Raw genomic sequence first — 13421 nt, 5'->3', positions numbered from 1 at the left:
CAGCTGAGACATGTGCCAGGGGTGACTCCCTCTGAACATGGGTCTGTGTTCTGCTGTGACACTGGATCTAGTGAATCACCATCACTCCTCTCCTTTCTGCACATAGGCAGGGCTGGGCAGTGGGGTGATGGTGTGGGACAGATGTGCCATGCTGCCAGCACATGCCAAATTTGCACAGAGCTGGCCAGGGGAAGCTCAGTGCAGGAGACCTGGCAGTGTGGTATTCTGGGGAAGGCTGGGGCAAGGTGGAGACATACCCTTGTGGCAGGTAAAACCAACGGTACTGCAGAGCCTGTGATGTCTGTTCCCTGTGTCCCAGCTCCCTGTCCTGCCGTGTTCTGTTCTCATCTCCTCTTTTCTCTGGCAGGGACAGAGCAGAGTCCCTGGCTGCTGGAGTATTTGTCAGCCCCGATGAAGGGGCAATGTGGGGCTGTACAGTCCTCCCTGTGGATGCAGAGGAGACCATTGGGGAGCAGGAGGAAGATCAGCCATGCACGAGTGAAGGGGAAAGGTAAGTAAGTGGTAGGGGTGTGAGAGGAGCTGTGGGCCAGCCGGCTGCTCAGCCCTGGCCAGGAGTCTGTGGAGGGGCAACCATGGGGAGAAATGGTGAGGATGAGTGTCTAGCACCCTGGCCTCTACAGGAGGTCTTGTCCTTTTCCGTCCCAGAGAGGTCAATATATTTAGTATTACTTCAGCTAGACACAGGCTGGGAAATAGAGGTGCCTGCACAGCGCTGACAGCAGCCATCCACACTGGCAGCACCTCTGCTCAGAGCCTGTGCTGGGCTGCACCCTTGTCTCTCCTGACCTTCACTTCCCCATTGCCCACCTCTGCCTGGGCCCAGAGCAGCAGGACCTCTGAATCACCCAGAAAGCCCCTATGGGGCTGACCTAGGCTCACCACGGGCCCCCCATGCTGTTGTGGACCCTGTAGCCTCACAGCAGTGCCATGAGGAACCAGACTCATTGAGCATGGTGTTTCCTGCAGCATGGGGTGGTGTGGGAGCAGGTCCACTCTGCTGGGGACTCTGCTGGAGATCAGTCCCCCATGGGGTCCTGAACCATGGGGAGCAGGGCTGCATGGATCCGTGGGTGGGAAGCAGAGAGTCCTGGGACAGCCCAGCCTTTGGGGAGGTTTTTTTTTTCAGAGAAACCATCTTCATCATTCCTCCACACTCTCCAGAGCTTGAGCTCAGCTCTGGGTGCCTCCTGGTAAGCTGTGGCACAGCGTCCAGAGCTGGTGGGTGCATCACCAGCTCCCGGGTGATGGAAAGGGCTGCTCTGGGGTCTTGCAGGGTGACCCCATGAGCCTGGGGGGCTGCATGCTTCTTTCCTTGTCATATGAGAGCCAGGCAGGTAACACATGCCCTGCCATCCCTCCCTTTCTTGGCTCACCCCCAGAGACCAATTCTCCTGCTCCCTTTCCTTGCCCACAATAATTTCCCCAAATTGCTGTGAATGCCGCTGTCCCGTGTTGCACCGGTGGGACAGTTCCCCGAATAGCTGAGCAAGTGCTAGCAAACCTGATGGCACTAACAGTCACGGGGATTACTTACAGCCTGGCACACTGCAGAGGAGAGGAAACCTTGCAAGGCTTTCCCCTTTTCCCAGGAGCTCATTCTCAGTGCGTTAGCCGGGTGGCTGTGGGATGGTGCTGGCATGGGTCTTGGGTCCGCAGGGGAGGGCAGAGCGCTGCCCACATCCTTGCACGTGGCTGCAGCACAGGGCTCAGGCCTGTTTGCTCAGACAGGTGCAGTCCCTGTTCAAATCCGCGGGGCCAATGGGAGCCGCGCTGTTCAAACGTGCAGCGGTTGGACGCGTGTCCCATGGAAACCCGGCTGCGCGACTGCCTGTCACTCCCTGCTTAAACGGCTGCCTGGCTTTCCCGGGCTAGGCAGGGAGGGCTCCAGTTACTGGCTAATTAGAGGTGTCCTGCCATGGAGCCCGGCAATGTCCACAGAGTCTCGCTCTGCACCCGCCAGGCTGACCCCCTGGGAGCTTCTTTCTACCTCACCACATTCGGTAAGCGTTGAGCCTGCAGTCCAGGGAGCAGGGGGTGCACGCGGTGCCAGGGGCTGTGGCTGTAGCCCTGACTGGTGCGGCATGGGGAGCCACAGCAGGTCATGGCCAAAGCCCAGCGGTAGGAACGAGCTGGAGAGCAGCTCCCCGAAGGCATTAACACTGAGCGGCAGCCTGCGTGCTTCTGCCTCGCTGAGCTGGAATAATACATGGCTCCATCAAGCTGGCGAACCAGGGAGCACCCTGAAATCAAGCTGCAGCCGCTGAGGCATGCTGCAGCAGTCAGCCAGATGCTGAATACCCAGGTCATTTTGCCCTCTGGATGGGCACAAGCTGGGATTGCTGCGTAGGGCTGGCCAGAGCTGTGGCCCCTGTTAGGGCAGAGCCCCAGTTTCCTTCTTTGCTCCTTGTGGGTCTTTCTGTGGCTGCCTCAGTTTTGCTGCATGGGCTTGAAGAAGCCCGTGGGCAGTGGCGGCTCAGCTCTGCAGGCTGGAGCTGAAGTTAAAAGGGTGCCCTTCCCAGGTGCCACTTTTTAAGCAGCAGTTGTCTTTCAAAACTTTTGCTTGTTTTAGCGAGCAGGGCGGGCAACTGTGCAATGTGCCGTTAAAGAGGCTGCAGGGAAGTAGAGAGGGTTACATGAGTGGAGCAGGGTGTCCCTTCCCTGGGCAGCCAGGGACGCTGATCCTTCCTCCTTTTGACTTGTAAGTGTCAAACTGCTGAGGACAGCCTGGAAGCTGAAATCCTCCTGTCTTTGTCTGTAGGACTTATGCATGCCAAATAATGTGAGTTTTGTACAGAGCCTCTTGGATCTGTAACCAAGTCTGGGCCAAGCAATCATCTCTGCAGCCAGAGTTCCCTTCATGGGCTGACCATTACTGGCAAGACATAGTGTTGTGAGCTCTGAGCAGGAGAGCAGGGGCAGGACAGGGCCAGCACTACCCTCTCTATGTGGGTGACAAGGAGAGAGTCTTCAAAAGGGCTGGTGCCAGGGCCCAAGGTTGTAGATGGTGATCTTGGGGTGCTCTGCCTTGTGCCCAATGGGACCTCCTGCCCAGGCAGTTATCTGACGCTGCTTTCCTCTGGTAAGAATCCCCCCTGGTGGGTGCAGTGATGGTTCTTGGCTGTTCCAGCCAGGGCAAAACCTGCATTTTTCCTACAATAAAACAGAAAATCGTTTAAGGACCAGAAATGCAAATTTTCCATTTGTCAGGAATCATCAGTAAGGAACAGATTTTCGTGCCTGCTAGGTCTGTTCCCCAAAGGACAACATTCATGTATACCCTCCCTTAGCCTGGCAAACTTCTCTCATGTTTGGGAACCTGTTTGATTACTATCTTGTGCTTGTTCATACCTGTTTTGTCCCTGTTCTCCTTGTGCCAGCTTTGTTCATCAGCTTGAATTGCCTCTTCTGGCCCTGTGGGGCCCGGATGGACGGGGCCTGGGCACCCTCTCTGCTGCAGCCCTGCGAGCCCAGCTAAGCCATGCTCTTTGTGATGGGGGGTGCACCCAGCAGCTGCATGTGGGTCCTGTTGTGAGATGAGCTGTCTGCTCTGGCCTTTCTCTGCATCTATTTTCATTTATATTAACCTTTATTGAACACAGGTGACCTGGACAACCTGTGTCAGGGCCTCTCTGCTGAAGCTGTTTCCCTTAGTTCATGTTAGGGATGTATCAAAAGAGATAAACCCAGGGGATAATGTTTCTCTGACGCTCTGCTCTTGGAGTGAGGTAGAAATGCAGCCCAAGAACTTCCCTTGATAGGGGTTGTGTATCTGCCCACCCAGGTCTGGAGGAAGGTTACTGCTCCACGCATCTGAGAAAATGAGACTGCTGCCACTGAGCCAGTCTGTCCAAGTGCAGACGTCAGTACAGCAAATCCCTTCCACCAGCTCAGGCTGGATCAGCTCTTTCTGACAGCAGCTTCACTCTCTGATCTTGGCCCCATACAAGCATTGGCATTGCTACAAAGCAAATGAGTGCTTCCCCGGCATCGAATCATAGAATCGTTTAGGTTGGAAAAGACCTTTAGGATCATCCAGTCCGACCATTAACCTAACATTACCAACTCCACCACTAAACCAATTAAGGGTAGAGTAGCAATTTCATGTTTCCTGTCTTGGTGGCTGGATTATTTTTTAATGAAAGTGAAAACTAGGAATCATTAAGATTGGAAAGGACCTCTGTGATCATCAGTCCAACCATCAACCCAACACCACTATGCCCACTAAACCATGTCCCCAAGTGCCACGTCTACCCCTTTTTTGAACACTTCCAGGGATGGTGACTCCACCACCTATCTGGGCAGCCTGTTCCAATGCTTGACTACCCTTTCTGTGAAGAAATTTTTCCTAATATCCAATCTAAACCTCCCCTGGTGCAGCTTGAGCCCATTTCCTCTCGTCCTATCACTAGCTACTTGGGAGAAGAGACCAACACCATGGCATGAGCAGGCTGGGACCCCTTTGAGGTCAGACAGGGCAGCTGGGGCATGCTGGGGTGTGCGATTTGTCCCTTCATGTGCTTTGGAGATGCTTGGGAGCAAATGCATTAAGAAAGAAAAGTCATCTGTTCCTCATGGGAAGGAGAGGACCTTTCCCACCTATATTCCCAAATCCTTTCTACTAGGGGCCAATTTGTGGTGCTTCTGAAAAAGGCAAAACTGCCCATTTTCTCCCTGCTCTCCTCTCTTTGGTACTGGTGTAGCCTGTGACACAGGGGCCATGGGCACTGTCCCTGCACCAGAAACAGCAGTGGTGCATGCAATGCACAAGGCCATGGTCCACTCTGACCTGATCCCTCATTGTGCAGAAACCTTGTCCCCATGTTCTGCCCTGGGAGCTGAGTGTCCCCAGCCATCCCCAGGCCAGGGCTGGGCGTAGAGCTTCCTCCCCCTGAATTACCCACCACAAAAGCTTCCTTTCTCCTCCCCAGGGCCCATTCATTACTGGGCTGACTCCTCGTCATGCTTGGTTAGACAGGGGCATTTTGCTTTCGTGTTATAATGGTTGTTACATGCTAATAGTGTAACAGCGAGAGGGTTCCCACAGCATCAGAGATCTGGAGATAGCAGTAGTGTTAAAGTCTTGGTCCAAAAGGCGGGGGTGGCATGATGAAACTGGGGGACAATATTTTCACTGTTGTAAATCAGTATTAGCTTCAGTAGGGCTGTCCTGATTTACCCCACCTGGCTCTTGTCTTTACTTTCTTACCTTGCTCTCACTTGCACATGTATAAATGCACATATAGACATGCATTTCCACATGTGCACACACATGTGCTCTCAAACATGCAGATGCACACATGGCCACACATGTGAGTTAGAGATTTGAAAATTTTATGTCAATGTTTCTTTGAGTGAAAAATGAGATATGAGATCTCTGAATTGTTTCAGGTTAAACAGTCCCATAAGATATCCCCACCCCAGGGAACCTAAGCCCCTGGGTGCATCTTTTGCAAAATGAAATGTTGTTTTTTAATTTGAAAGATGTTTAGATGTCTGTAAATAATGTTTACAAGTTTATTTTGTTTGTTGTGTTTTGTAAGCTGGAAAACAAGGACAAATGGGATATTTTGCTTTGGACTAAATGAAACGTTGTCCTAATGATGCTTTCAATCTTTTGATTCTCCAGGAGCATTGGGAAATGTTTAGTATTGGGTTGGTCCAGAACAATTACACAGATTTCAGACCCTGCATCACCCCTAAAATCTGCACATCCTGTCCAGGCTGGCAGGTGGCAACTCCCTGGGAACCCCCTTGGAAGGTGTTCAGAGGGGCAGAGCACTCTGTGCCTGAGCAGGGCCAGCGAGCTGGGGACTGGCAGCCCGCTGTGCACCCCAGCAGCGTTTCACCTAGACCCTGGCAAATGCCGTCGGCCGAGTCTTCGTGCCAGTCTGAGTATTGTGGATAGATTTTAGGGCTGATGCAGAGTCACTAGTGCATGGGAAAGTGAGTGTATGACTGCAAGTGAGCTGGCAGAGCAGAGCTGCCGCCCTGGGACTGGTGCCCTTGCTCAGCAGGGGTTTACACGTGTGGAGTTTACCCAGGTGCTGGCCTCCTGTGCAGGTCTGTGACTGCTTAGGTTTTCAATGCTGGCATTTTTCAGTTGCTGGCAGACAGGTCCAGGCAGTGCTGAAAATCACAATCAGGCATCTGGCATGGGCATTTCAAAAGGCAGTGGGAACTGCAGGTTGGATTTGGAGCTGTGTAAGAGCTGGATTTTATTCTCAGCTCTACTGAAGGGCCCTCACCTATGTGCAGAGTGGGCTGTGAGCAGTGTATTCTTCTGCATTTGTGGACACTGTGTTTTCAGGTGGTGACTTTGCCTGTCGCCAGCCAAAGGCGTGTTTGGGATGCTCCTTCCTTCATTCTTTCTTTAGAAATAATCCTCCCATTTTGTCCTTGCACCTCTGTCAGAGGGGTTTCTGGATTCAGAGGCCTGCCTGAGCATCCCTGGCCTTTGCACTTGGGTTTCAGCTGACCCTGTCCCAAGTAGACAAGCTCATGAGCACAGAGGTTGGATCTGCCCGCATAGTCCACACTGAGAGCAATTCTCCAGCAGGATGCTCAGGCTGAGCTGACTTATTCTGGTGTGCTCCCTGTGGAACCCTGGTCTGACACTTCCCTGGCTCTGTCCCTCCCACCTCCTCTCTCTGCTCTTAGTCCTCTCTTCCTTTCTCTCCTTAGGTAGCTTAAAAGGCACTGATGGGTAGAAATGTTGCCCGCTGGGCTGCTGTCTTGTACAGGCAGGCTCTGCAGTACCCATGGGGGACTGCTGAGTCCCATGGTGAGTTCTTGCTGCTGTGCTATTCCATGCCATGCTGTGCCAACCCACATGGGAAGAAGACTCCTCCTGTGCCTGTGGAGTGGGTTAGGTCTTGCATCCTCCTTCAACAAGTCAGATCAATCTCCTGCTCCAAGAAAGATCCTGTCATTCGCTCCAGGCACCAGATCTTGGCACTTTGAGCTCTCTTTCTTCTATTTTATTCTCTGCCCCATTGAGGGGTAGAAATGGACACCCTTGTGCTCTTATTAAGATCTGTTCTTTTGGCCTGTTAATGACTTCGGTCTCTTGACTGTGATCCTTGCTCTGCTCACATTGATGATGGGCAGCAGGTCCCCTGCAAGGCTTGGCAGGCCTGGCAGTGGGGAGCTGGGCACCCCGGGCAGGCAAGTCCTCCCTCCTGGCTTGGTGGATGGCTGTGGGTAAGCCAGTGCATTGGGAGCAAGGGGGATCTCCATCCAGACCTGCTCCAAAGTCATGTTTTTTTCATGTAGCTCCTCAAGGCTCTCCCCTACCATCACCTCCTCAATCAAAAACTCTTGGTGTTGTTGTGCAGGGAGCCAGGAACTTTCCCGAGGTGCTGCGTCACTGGGAGCCAGGGGTCCTCCTTGGTTCAAGCCCCCCTTGGGCTCTGCAGCAGAGGGATTGCAGGATGGTGGAGCATTGCTCTTCCCTGGGGGTTGGCTGCTCCTGGCCTCGTTGGCCACCTGACAGTTATTCAGTGTCAAAACACATGACTGAAACTGTTCTTGTTTAATCCTAGATTAAAGCAAGTATTGACTCCTGGTTTTACGAGATTACCTGTCTGCTCACCAGCCCGTACTGTCTGGGGTCCCCAGGAAATGCAAGAGGCTGCCATGCAGGTGCTCTTGCCATGCTTCAATTCCTGGGGGCTGGGTTTGTGCTGCGAGCAGTGCTGCATTAGTCCTTGTCACTGCGTCTTCTCTGCTTGATAGTGCTAGTGATAACAAACTGTTGCTGGATGTGACAGGCAGTGAAGGGGTTTTTAAGGCTTTCCCGTTTCCCCAGAACCACTCTGGACAGATGAGGCATGCAGCAGGGCAAGCAGGGAGGAAGCATGCGTGGCACGAGGTCCCACAGCAGCGGATGGATGAAAGTGGGTTAGTGCCGTGGCCCGGGCTCCCCCAGCGGAGCCAGCCTTGTCTGACCCTGTGCCTGCATGTTCCTGCCACCAAAGGCACCGGTTGTCCTTGGCATTCGTCCAGGCTGTCTGCAGCTTGGCCCACTGTCACCTTCTGCAGGGGTGACAGCCCCTTGACTGCACAGAACCTCAGGGGAGAGGCAAAGGGGAAGCTGAATCTGGGCTGGGGGGAGGATTTGAGCATGCTGCATCCCTGTTAAACAAGGGCTAATTCATCCCACAGTGACTGTTTCATCTTGGTGCTCCCACTTCCCTTCTACCATGGGCTTGTGCCTCCTGCCATCAGAGTTTACTGTGTGCTGAGAAAAAAGTATTCAGGTTTTCCTGGAATGTTTTTGCATCTGGAGCTGTAAGACTTTCTTGGAAACAGAAGATATTTCCTCTTACCTCTTTCCCCTTGGTTCCCTGAGCAATGCCCCTGTGCATAGGGGTGGGGAAGCAGGATGGGCTTGGCCCTGTGCAAGCCTCAGAACTGTGGGGTCCCTGCACTGCTGACTGCCGGGGGCGGTGGGTGAGCCCTGCCTCCTTCACCATCTCTCCTCTTTTTTCCTTTAGGCCAGCTGAAGCTGTCCATCGAGGTGCAGGGCCGGATCCTGGTGCTGCACAGTGAGTATCTCCCTGGGGCGCATGGTGAGGTGGCTCCAGAGCCATGGTGGGCTAGTGATGGGGACAGCATTTCCGTGCTGTGGTGGGTTGATGCTGGCTGGATGCCAGGTGCCCACCAAAGCTGCTCTATCACTTCCTCTCCTCAGCTGGACAGGGGAGACAAAATACAACCAAAAAGCTTGTGGGTCGAGATAAAGACAGGGAGAGATCGCTCGCCGATTACTGTCACGGGCAAAACAGACTTGACTTGGGGAAAATCAGTTTAATTTATTGCCAATCAAAACTGAGTAGGGTAATGAGAAATAAAATCAAATCTTAAAACACCTTCCCCCCACCCCTTCCTTCTTCCTGGGCTCAACTTCACTCCCGATTTTCTGTACCTCCTCCCCACAAGCGGCACAGGGGGATGGGGAATGGGGGTTGCGGTCAGTTCATCACATGGTGTCTCTGCTGCTCCTTCCTCCTCAGGGGAAGACTCCTCACACTCTTCCCCTGCTACAGCATGGTGTCCCTCCCACAGGAGACAGTCCTCCATGAACTTCTCCAATGTGGGTCCTTCCCATGGGCTACAGTTCTTCACGAACTGCTCCAGCATGGGTCCCTTCCATGGGGGGGGGGGCCCAGGAGGGTCCCTTCAGGAGCAGACTGCTCCAGCGTGGGTCCCCTGTGGGGTCACAAGTCCTGCCAGCAAACCTGCTGCAGCATAGGGTCCTCTCTCCACGGGTCCACAGGTCCTGCCAGGAGCCTGCTCCAGCGTGGGCTTCCCACAGGGTCACAGCCTCCTTTTGGGCATCCACCTGCTCTGGCATGGGGTCCTCCCCGGGGCTGCAGGTGGATATCTGCTCCACTGTTAACCTCCATGGGCTGCAGGGGCACAGCCTGCCTCACCATGGTCTTCCCCACAGGCTGCAGGGGAATCTCTGCTCTGGCGCCTGGAGCACCTCCTCCCCCTCCTTCTTCACTGACCTCCTGCGTGTCTGCAGAGTCATTCCTCTCACATATTCTCACTCCTCGCTCCAGCTGCAGTTTTGTGTCCTGTTGGTTTTTTTTCCCCTTCTTAAATATGTTATCACAGAGGCGCTGCCACTGTTGCTGATGGGCTTGACCTTGGCCAGTGGCAGGTCCGTGTTAGAGCTGGCTGGCATTGGCTCTATCAGGCACAGGGGAAGCTTCTAGCAGCTTCTCACAGAAGCCACCCCTGTAGCCCCCCCACTACCAAAACCTTGCCACGCAAAACCAATACACATGCCCTTTCTTCAAGCTCTTTGGAGGTTCATGACAGGTGTTGGGAACAACTCTGTGGTACAGTGGCACAAATGGTAGCTCTTTGATTTAGAGGCCAAACCGAAATTTCTGGAGACCTTAATTTCTGGGTGACCACAGTGTGTTTTGCGTCCACTTATATAAATTTTTTTCTTTAACTCCATGTGAAGAGAAAAAAGGCAAACATAATTTGGAAAAGAAAACCTGAAATGCTTTGTCTCCACTGAAACGTCTTTTACATTGGCCAAAACCGTTTGCCACATTTGCCAGGATTTCCAAATCATTCTGTAACCTCCAAATGCTGCTTTTTTTTAACACCAACAATATTTCTTCAACAAAAGTATTTCACCTGTCCAGGCTGGGGTTGCTGTCCCTCAAGTCATGGCGTGCCCCACTGGGGACGAGAGATGCTTTTTGTTCTCTGGGGACTCAGGTCTGGCCACCACTGCTGAGTACCAGTGCAGGAGAGCGATGCAGCACCTGGGACACCAGCTCCATTGCAGCCACGAGGCAGGTCCAGGGAACTGCATCACTGCAGCTTTAATGATGTTCATTAACAAGGCCAATGAGAGTGTCAGAACTAGCTCTTTTCTTTAGGAAAAACCTGCCTGGAGACACTTATGATTGCTCCCACAGTGAAAGATGTGTGTGTCCTGGTCTCCTGGCACAGAGCTCTTTCTACCAGGAGCTCTTCAGGGCTTCATGATAGTTAAATGGTTAAAAAATCAAGGAAAAAGCCAAGAGTTTGAAATGGTCAGAGTAAAAATTCCCTCCTTGTGAACAGAGCAGGCTCGTTGCTGCCCTGGATTTGGGCTCTGTAGGGTGAAAGGGGAAAGCAGGGCCCTAGGACTCCCAGTGCCCTTGGGAGTGTCCATGCTTTGCGGGGGAAGGCACCCCCATCCCAGAAACCTTCATGGCAAGGGAGGAGGGGATGGAGAAGACTTTCTCTTGAGCAACATCCCACCTTATGGCCCAGCCTCACCCCTGCCTGGATGTAATGAAATGGGGGCAGAGGATGGCCTGAGCCTCGTGAGGCTGTAGGGACTGGCCAAGACATGTGCAGCCCCTGTTCTTTTCCACTCGGCAGCCGTGACAGCTTTGCTGCCCTTTTCCGGCTGTGCAGCAAGCTTTGTAAAGAAACAGCAGCAGGAAAATGTGTTGTTTGTTTGTTTTTTATTTTCCTCTCCTTCCAAGCTGTGTGTGGTTCTGAGGATCTGGCACAGGCTTTACCCTGAATGCCTCTATCTGGAGCAGCCCCAGCGTAAGCTGGGTGCAAGTCACCATCTTGTTCTGATGCTGTCTCCAAAAGAGGGAAATGGTCCAGCAAAGAGGCAAAGGAGGCTCAAGGTCTGGGACCCGACATCCCGCTGCACATGCCGGATGCTCAGGGTACTCGGTGTGGGCAGGAGAAGGCTGGGTGATGTGGGGTGATCCATCTTTTTCATTCTCCACCCCAATGTCTTTAAACCCAAGGCAGGTCTGGCTGGAGGAGGAAGCTCTTGGTGCAGCCTGTCCTGGAGGAACCTTGCAAACTGCTTCATGAAGCACCAGAGGGTCTTGCAGAACCCCTTTCCCCTTGTGCACTAGGGTTTCTGTCAGGCTGACCATGTTTATTAGGAGCACATGTCTGTCTCTGACAAAGGCAAAGTCACTGCCGCCTTGCCAGGCTTGTTAGGAGGAAGCTTCGCCTCATTCTGACAGCATGTCCTGGGCTACCCAGGCTCTGCTGCACATCTATTGCCTCCAGCCACACGGCTGGGAAGCGCAAGGTTCCCAACTGTTGGCAGTGGTGCAATGCTGAGTCCCTGCTGGCAGGGCTGCCATCAGGATGCGGCCGTTGATATTTAACTTGATGATACATTTGGCTCCAGGGCAGGGAGCCCAGAGTTGTGTGAAGTCAGACAAATGAAATGCAATTTGCCATCCGGATGCTGAACTGCATCTGCTGCCAACCTCACCCACAGATGCTTGTATTTATAGCATGGGTATATTAAAGAAAAAATACAATAAAACCCTTCACCTGTTTGTGGGTGCCCAGTGAGACCAGGCTGCTGGGAAGGTGTATGCAGGATCCTGTCGGGGTTGGAGACGGGTTCGGCCCCACGAGGACGGGGCACCCCGTGGCGCAGAGCGCCATGGTGTAGGAAGATGCCTTGGAGACGGGTTCAGCCCCACGAGGACGGGGCACCCCGTGGTGCAGAGCGCCATGGTGTAGGAAGATGCCTTCCCTGCTGCTTTGGGGCTTGACTGTTTTGTTTCCTTTCCAGTCATGGAAGCAAAAGGTCTGATAGGAAAGGAGTACCGGACATGCGACTCCTATGTGAAGGTGGGTTCTTCTGGGGCTTTGCTCGGGGACCTTTGGTTTTCTTGGCGTTTTCTGGTTGGCTCTTCCAAGCATGCTCTGGGCTGCTGGTTCCTTCTCTTTCCTCCTTTGTCCTGTTCTGGCTGAGCACCCACAGCATGCAGGGAGGTGGCTGGTTTTTTGCCCGGTGCTGGAGGGCTCATGGGTTTTGTTGGCACAGTGTCTGCATGGAGCCAGAAAAGTGGAGGACAGGACCCTGCTAAGGGCTGTGTCAGCCATCCATTGCAAGAGCATTGCACTGGATGGCCAAGGGCTGGTGGGGAGAAGTGTATGGCCAGCACAGTGTGGCTCCAGGCTCTCCTGGAGGTCACCTTGGCAGACTGCTCCCACCACGTGTGCACAGCACAGGGAGCCCCCTGTGAGGGGGCTGCAAGTCAGAGACCAGCCACCAACATTTGCGTACATCAGTCCTTGATTTTTCTGCTCTTTTCCTTCCCTCCCCTACCCCGAGGAGTTCTGTAATGCAATTATTTGACACACAGGGTGAAGTGATCTAAATCACCTGTTAGCACAGACTCAGCTGGATCTTTGAGGCTTAGCCATCTGTAGAAGTGGCTGTGCTGGTCTCCTGCCACTGCACCAGCAGAGCTGGCAGCTGTGTGCCAGTGCTTGCTTTAAGAGTGCTAACATGCTGCCTGTTTTCCTCTGTAAAGATGTCGATCGTGCCAGATGCTGACTGGAAATGCAGGCAAAAGACGAAGACTGTGCCAGACAGCAAAAATCCTGTCTTCCACGAGCACTTTCTTTTGTGAGTACTACAGGGTAGAGGTAGCTCTGACCCATCTGTCAGCGCCGTGTTCCCACTGAGTAGTGGGGGACCCACGTGACTGCTGTCCCAGGGTACCCTCTTGAAGCCAAGACCCCATGCTTGCTTTTGCATTATGATCTGTAATAAACACGCATCATGCATGAGCAGGTCTGCTGCTGAGATGAGGAGTGACAGACATTATTCTGCTGTTTTTTATAGCTGAAATGCCTTGAACTTTTGGGCAGAGCTCTGCAGAGGCTCACAAAGCTGTCAGCACACAGCATGGCAGTGGTGCTCCCACACAGTTGAACTTTGTTGCTGGGCAGGAGTTGGGCAAACACACTCCATTTCTTAGACCTTGCACCTGCAATAGTATGGGCATCGGTATGAACGAGGAAGGTAAAAAGATTTCCTATAGCTACAGCATGTCTCTGCATGGGAAAGGAGCTGTAGGGCTTGTTGTGTTTTGGTAGAGCTTGTC

The 13421-nt window shown here is 53.1% G+C and overlaps 1 protein-coding gene across 1 annotated transcript in view; it reads left to right on the top strand.

Moving 5' to 3' along the window:
* Nucleotides 1–1936: 1936 nt before the first annotated feature.
* Nucleotides 1937–13421, top strand: part of RGS3 (regulator of G protein signaling 3) — an 83244-nt gene continuing 71759 nt past the window's right edge. Inside the window, exons 1-4 of the mRNA XM_075716017.1 lie at nucleotides 1937–2021; nucleotides 8517–8567; nucleotides 12098–12156; nucleotides 12846–12940. Coding sequence (XP_075572132.1) covers nucleotides 1937–2021; nucleotides 8517–8567; nucleotides 12098–12156; nucleotides 12846–12940 — 290 coding nt within the window. The remainder of the gene's footprint in view (nucleotides 2022–8516; nucleotides 8568–12097; nucleotides 12157–12845; nucleotides 12941–13421) is intronic.

Source organism: Pelecanus crispus, chromosome 9, assembly GCF_030463565.1.
Source record: "Pelecanus crispus isolate bPelCri1 chromosome 9, bPelCri1.pri, whole genome shotgun sequence".
Lineage (NCBI taxonomy): Eukaryota > Metazoa > Chordata > Aves > Pelecaniformes > Pelecanidae > Pelecanus > Pelecanus crispus.
The sequence above is the reverse complement of the archived record's forward strand: the minus strand, read 5'-3'. Positions and strand labels throughout refer to the sequence as shown.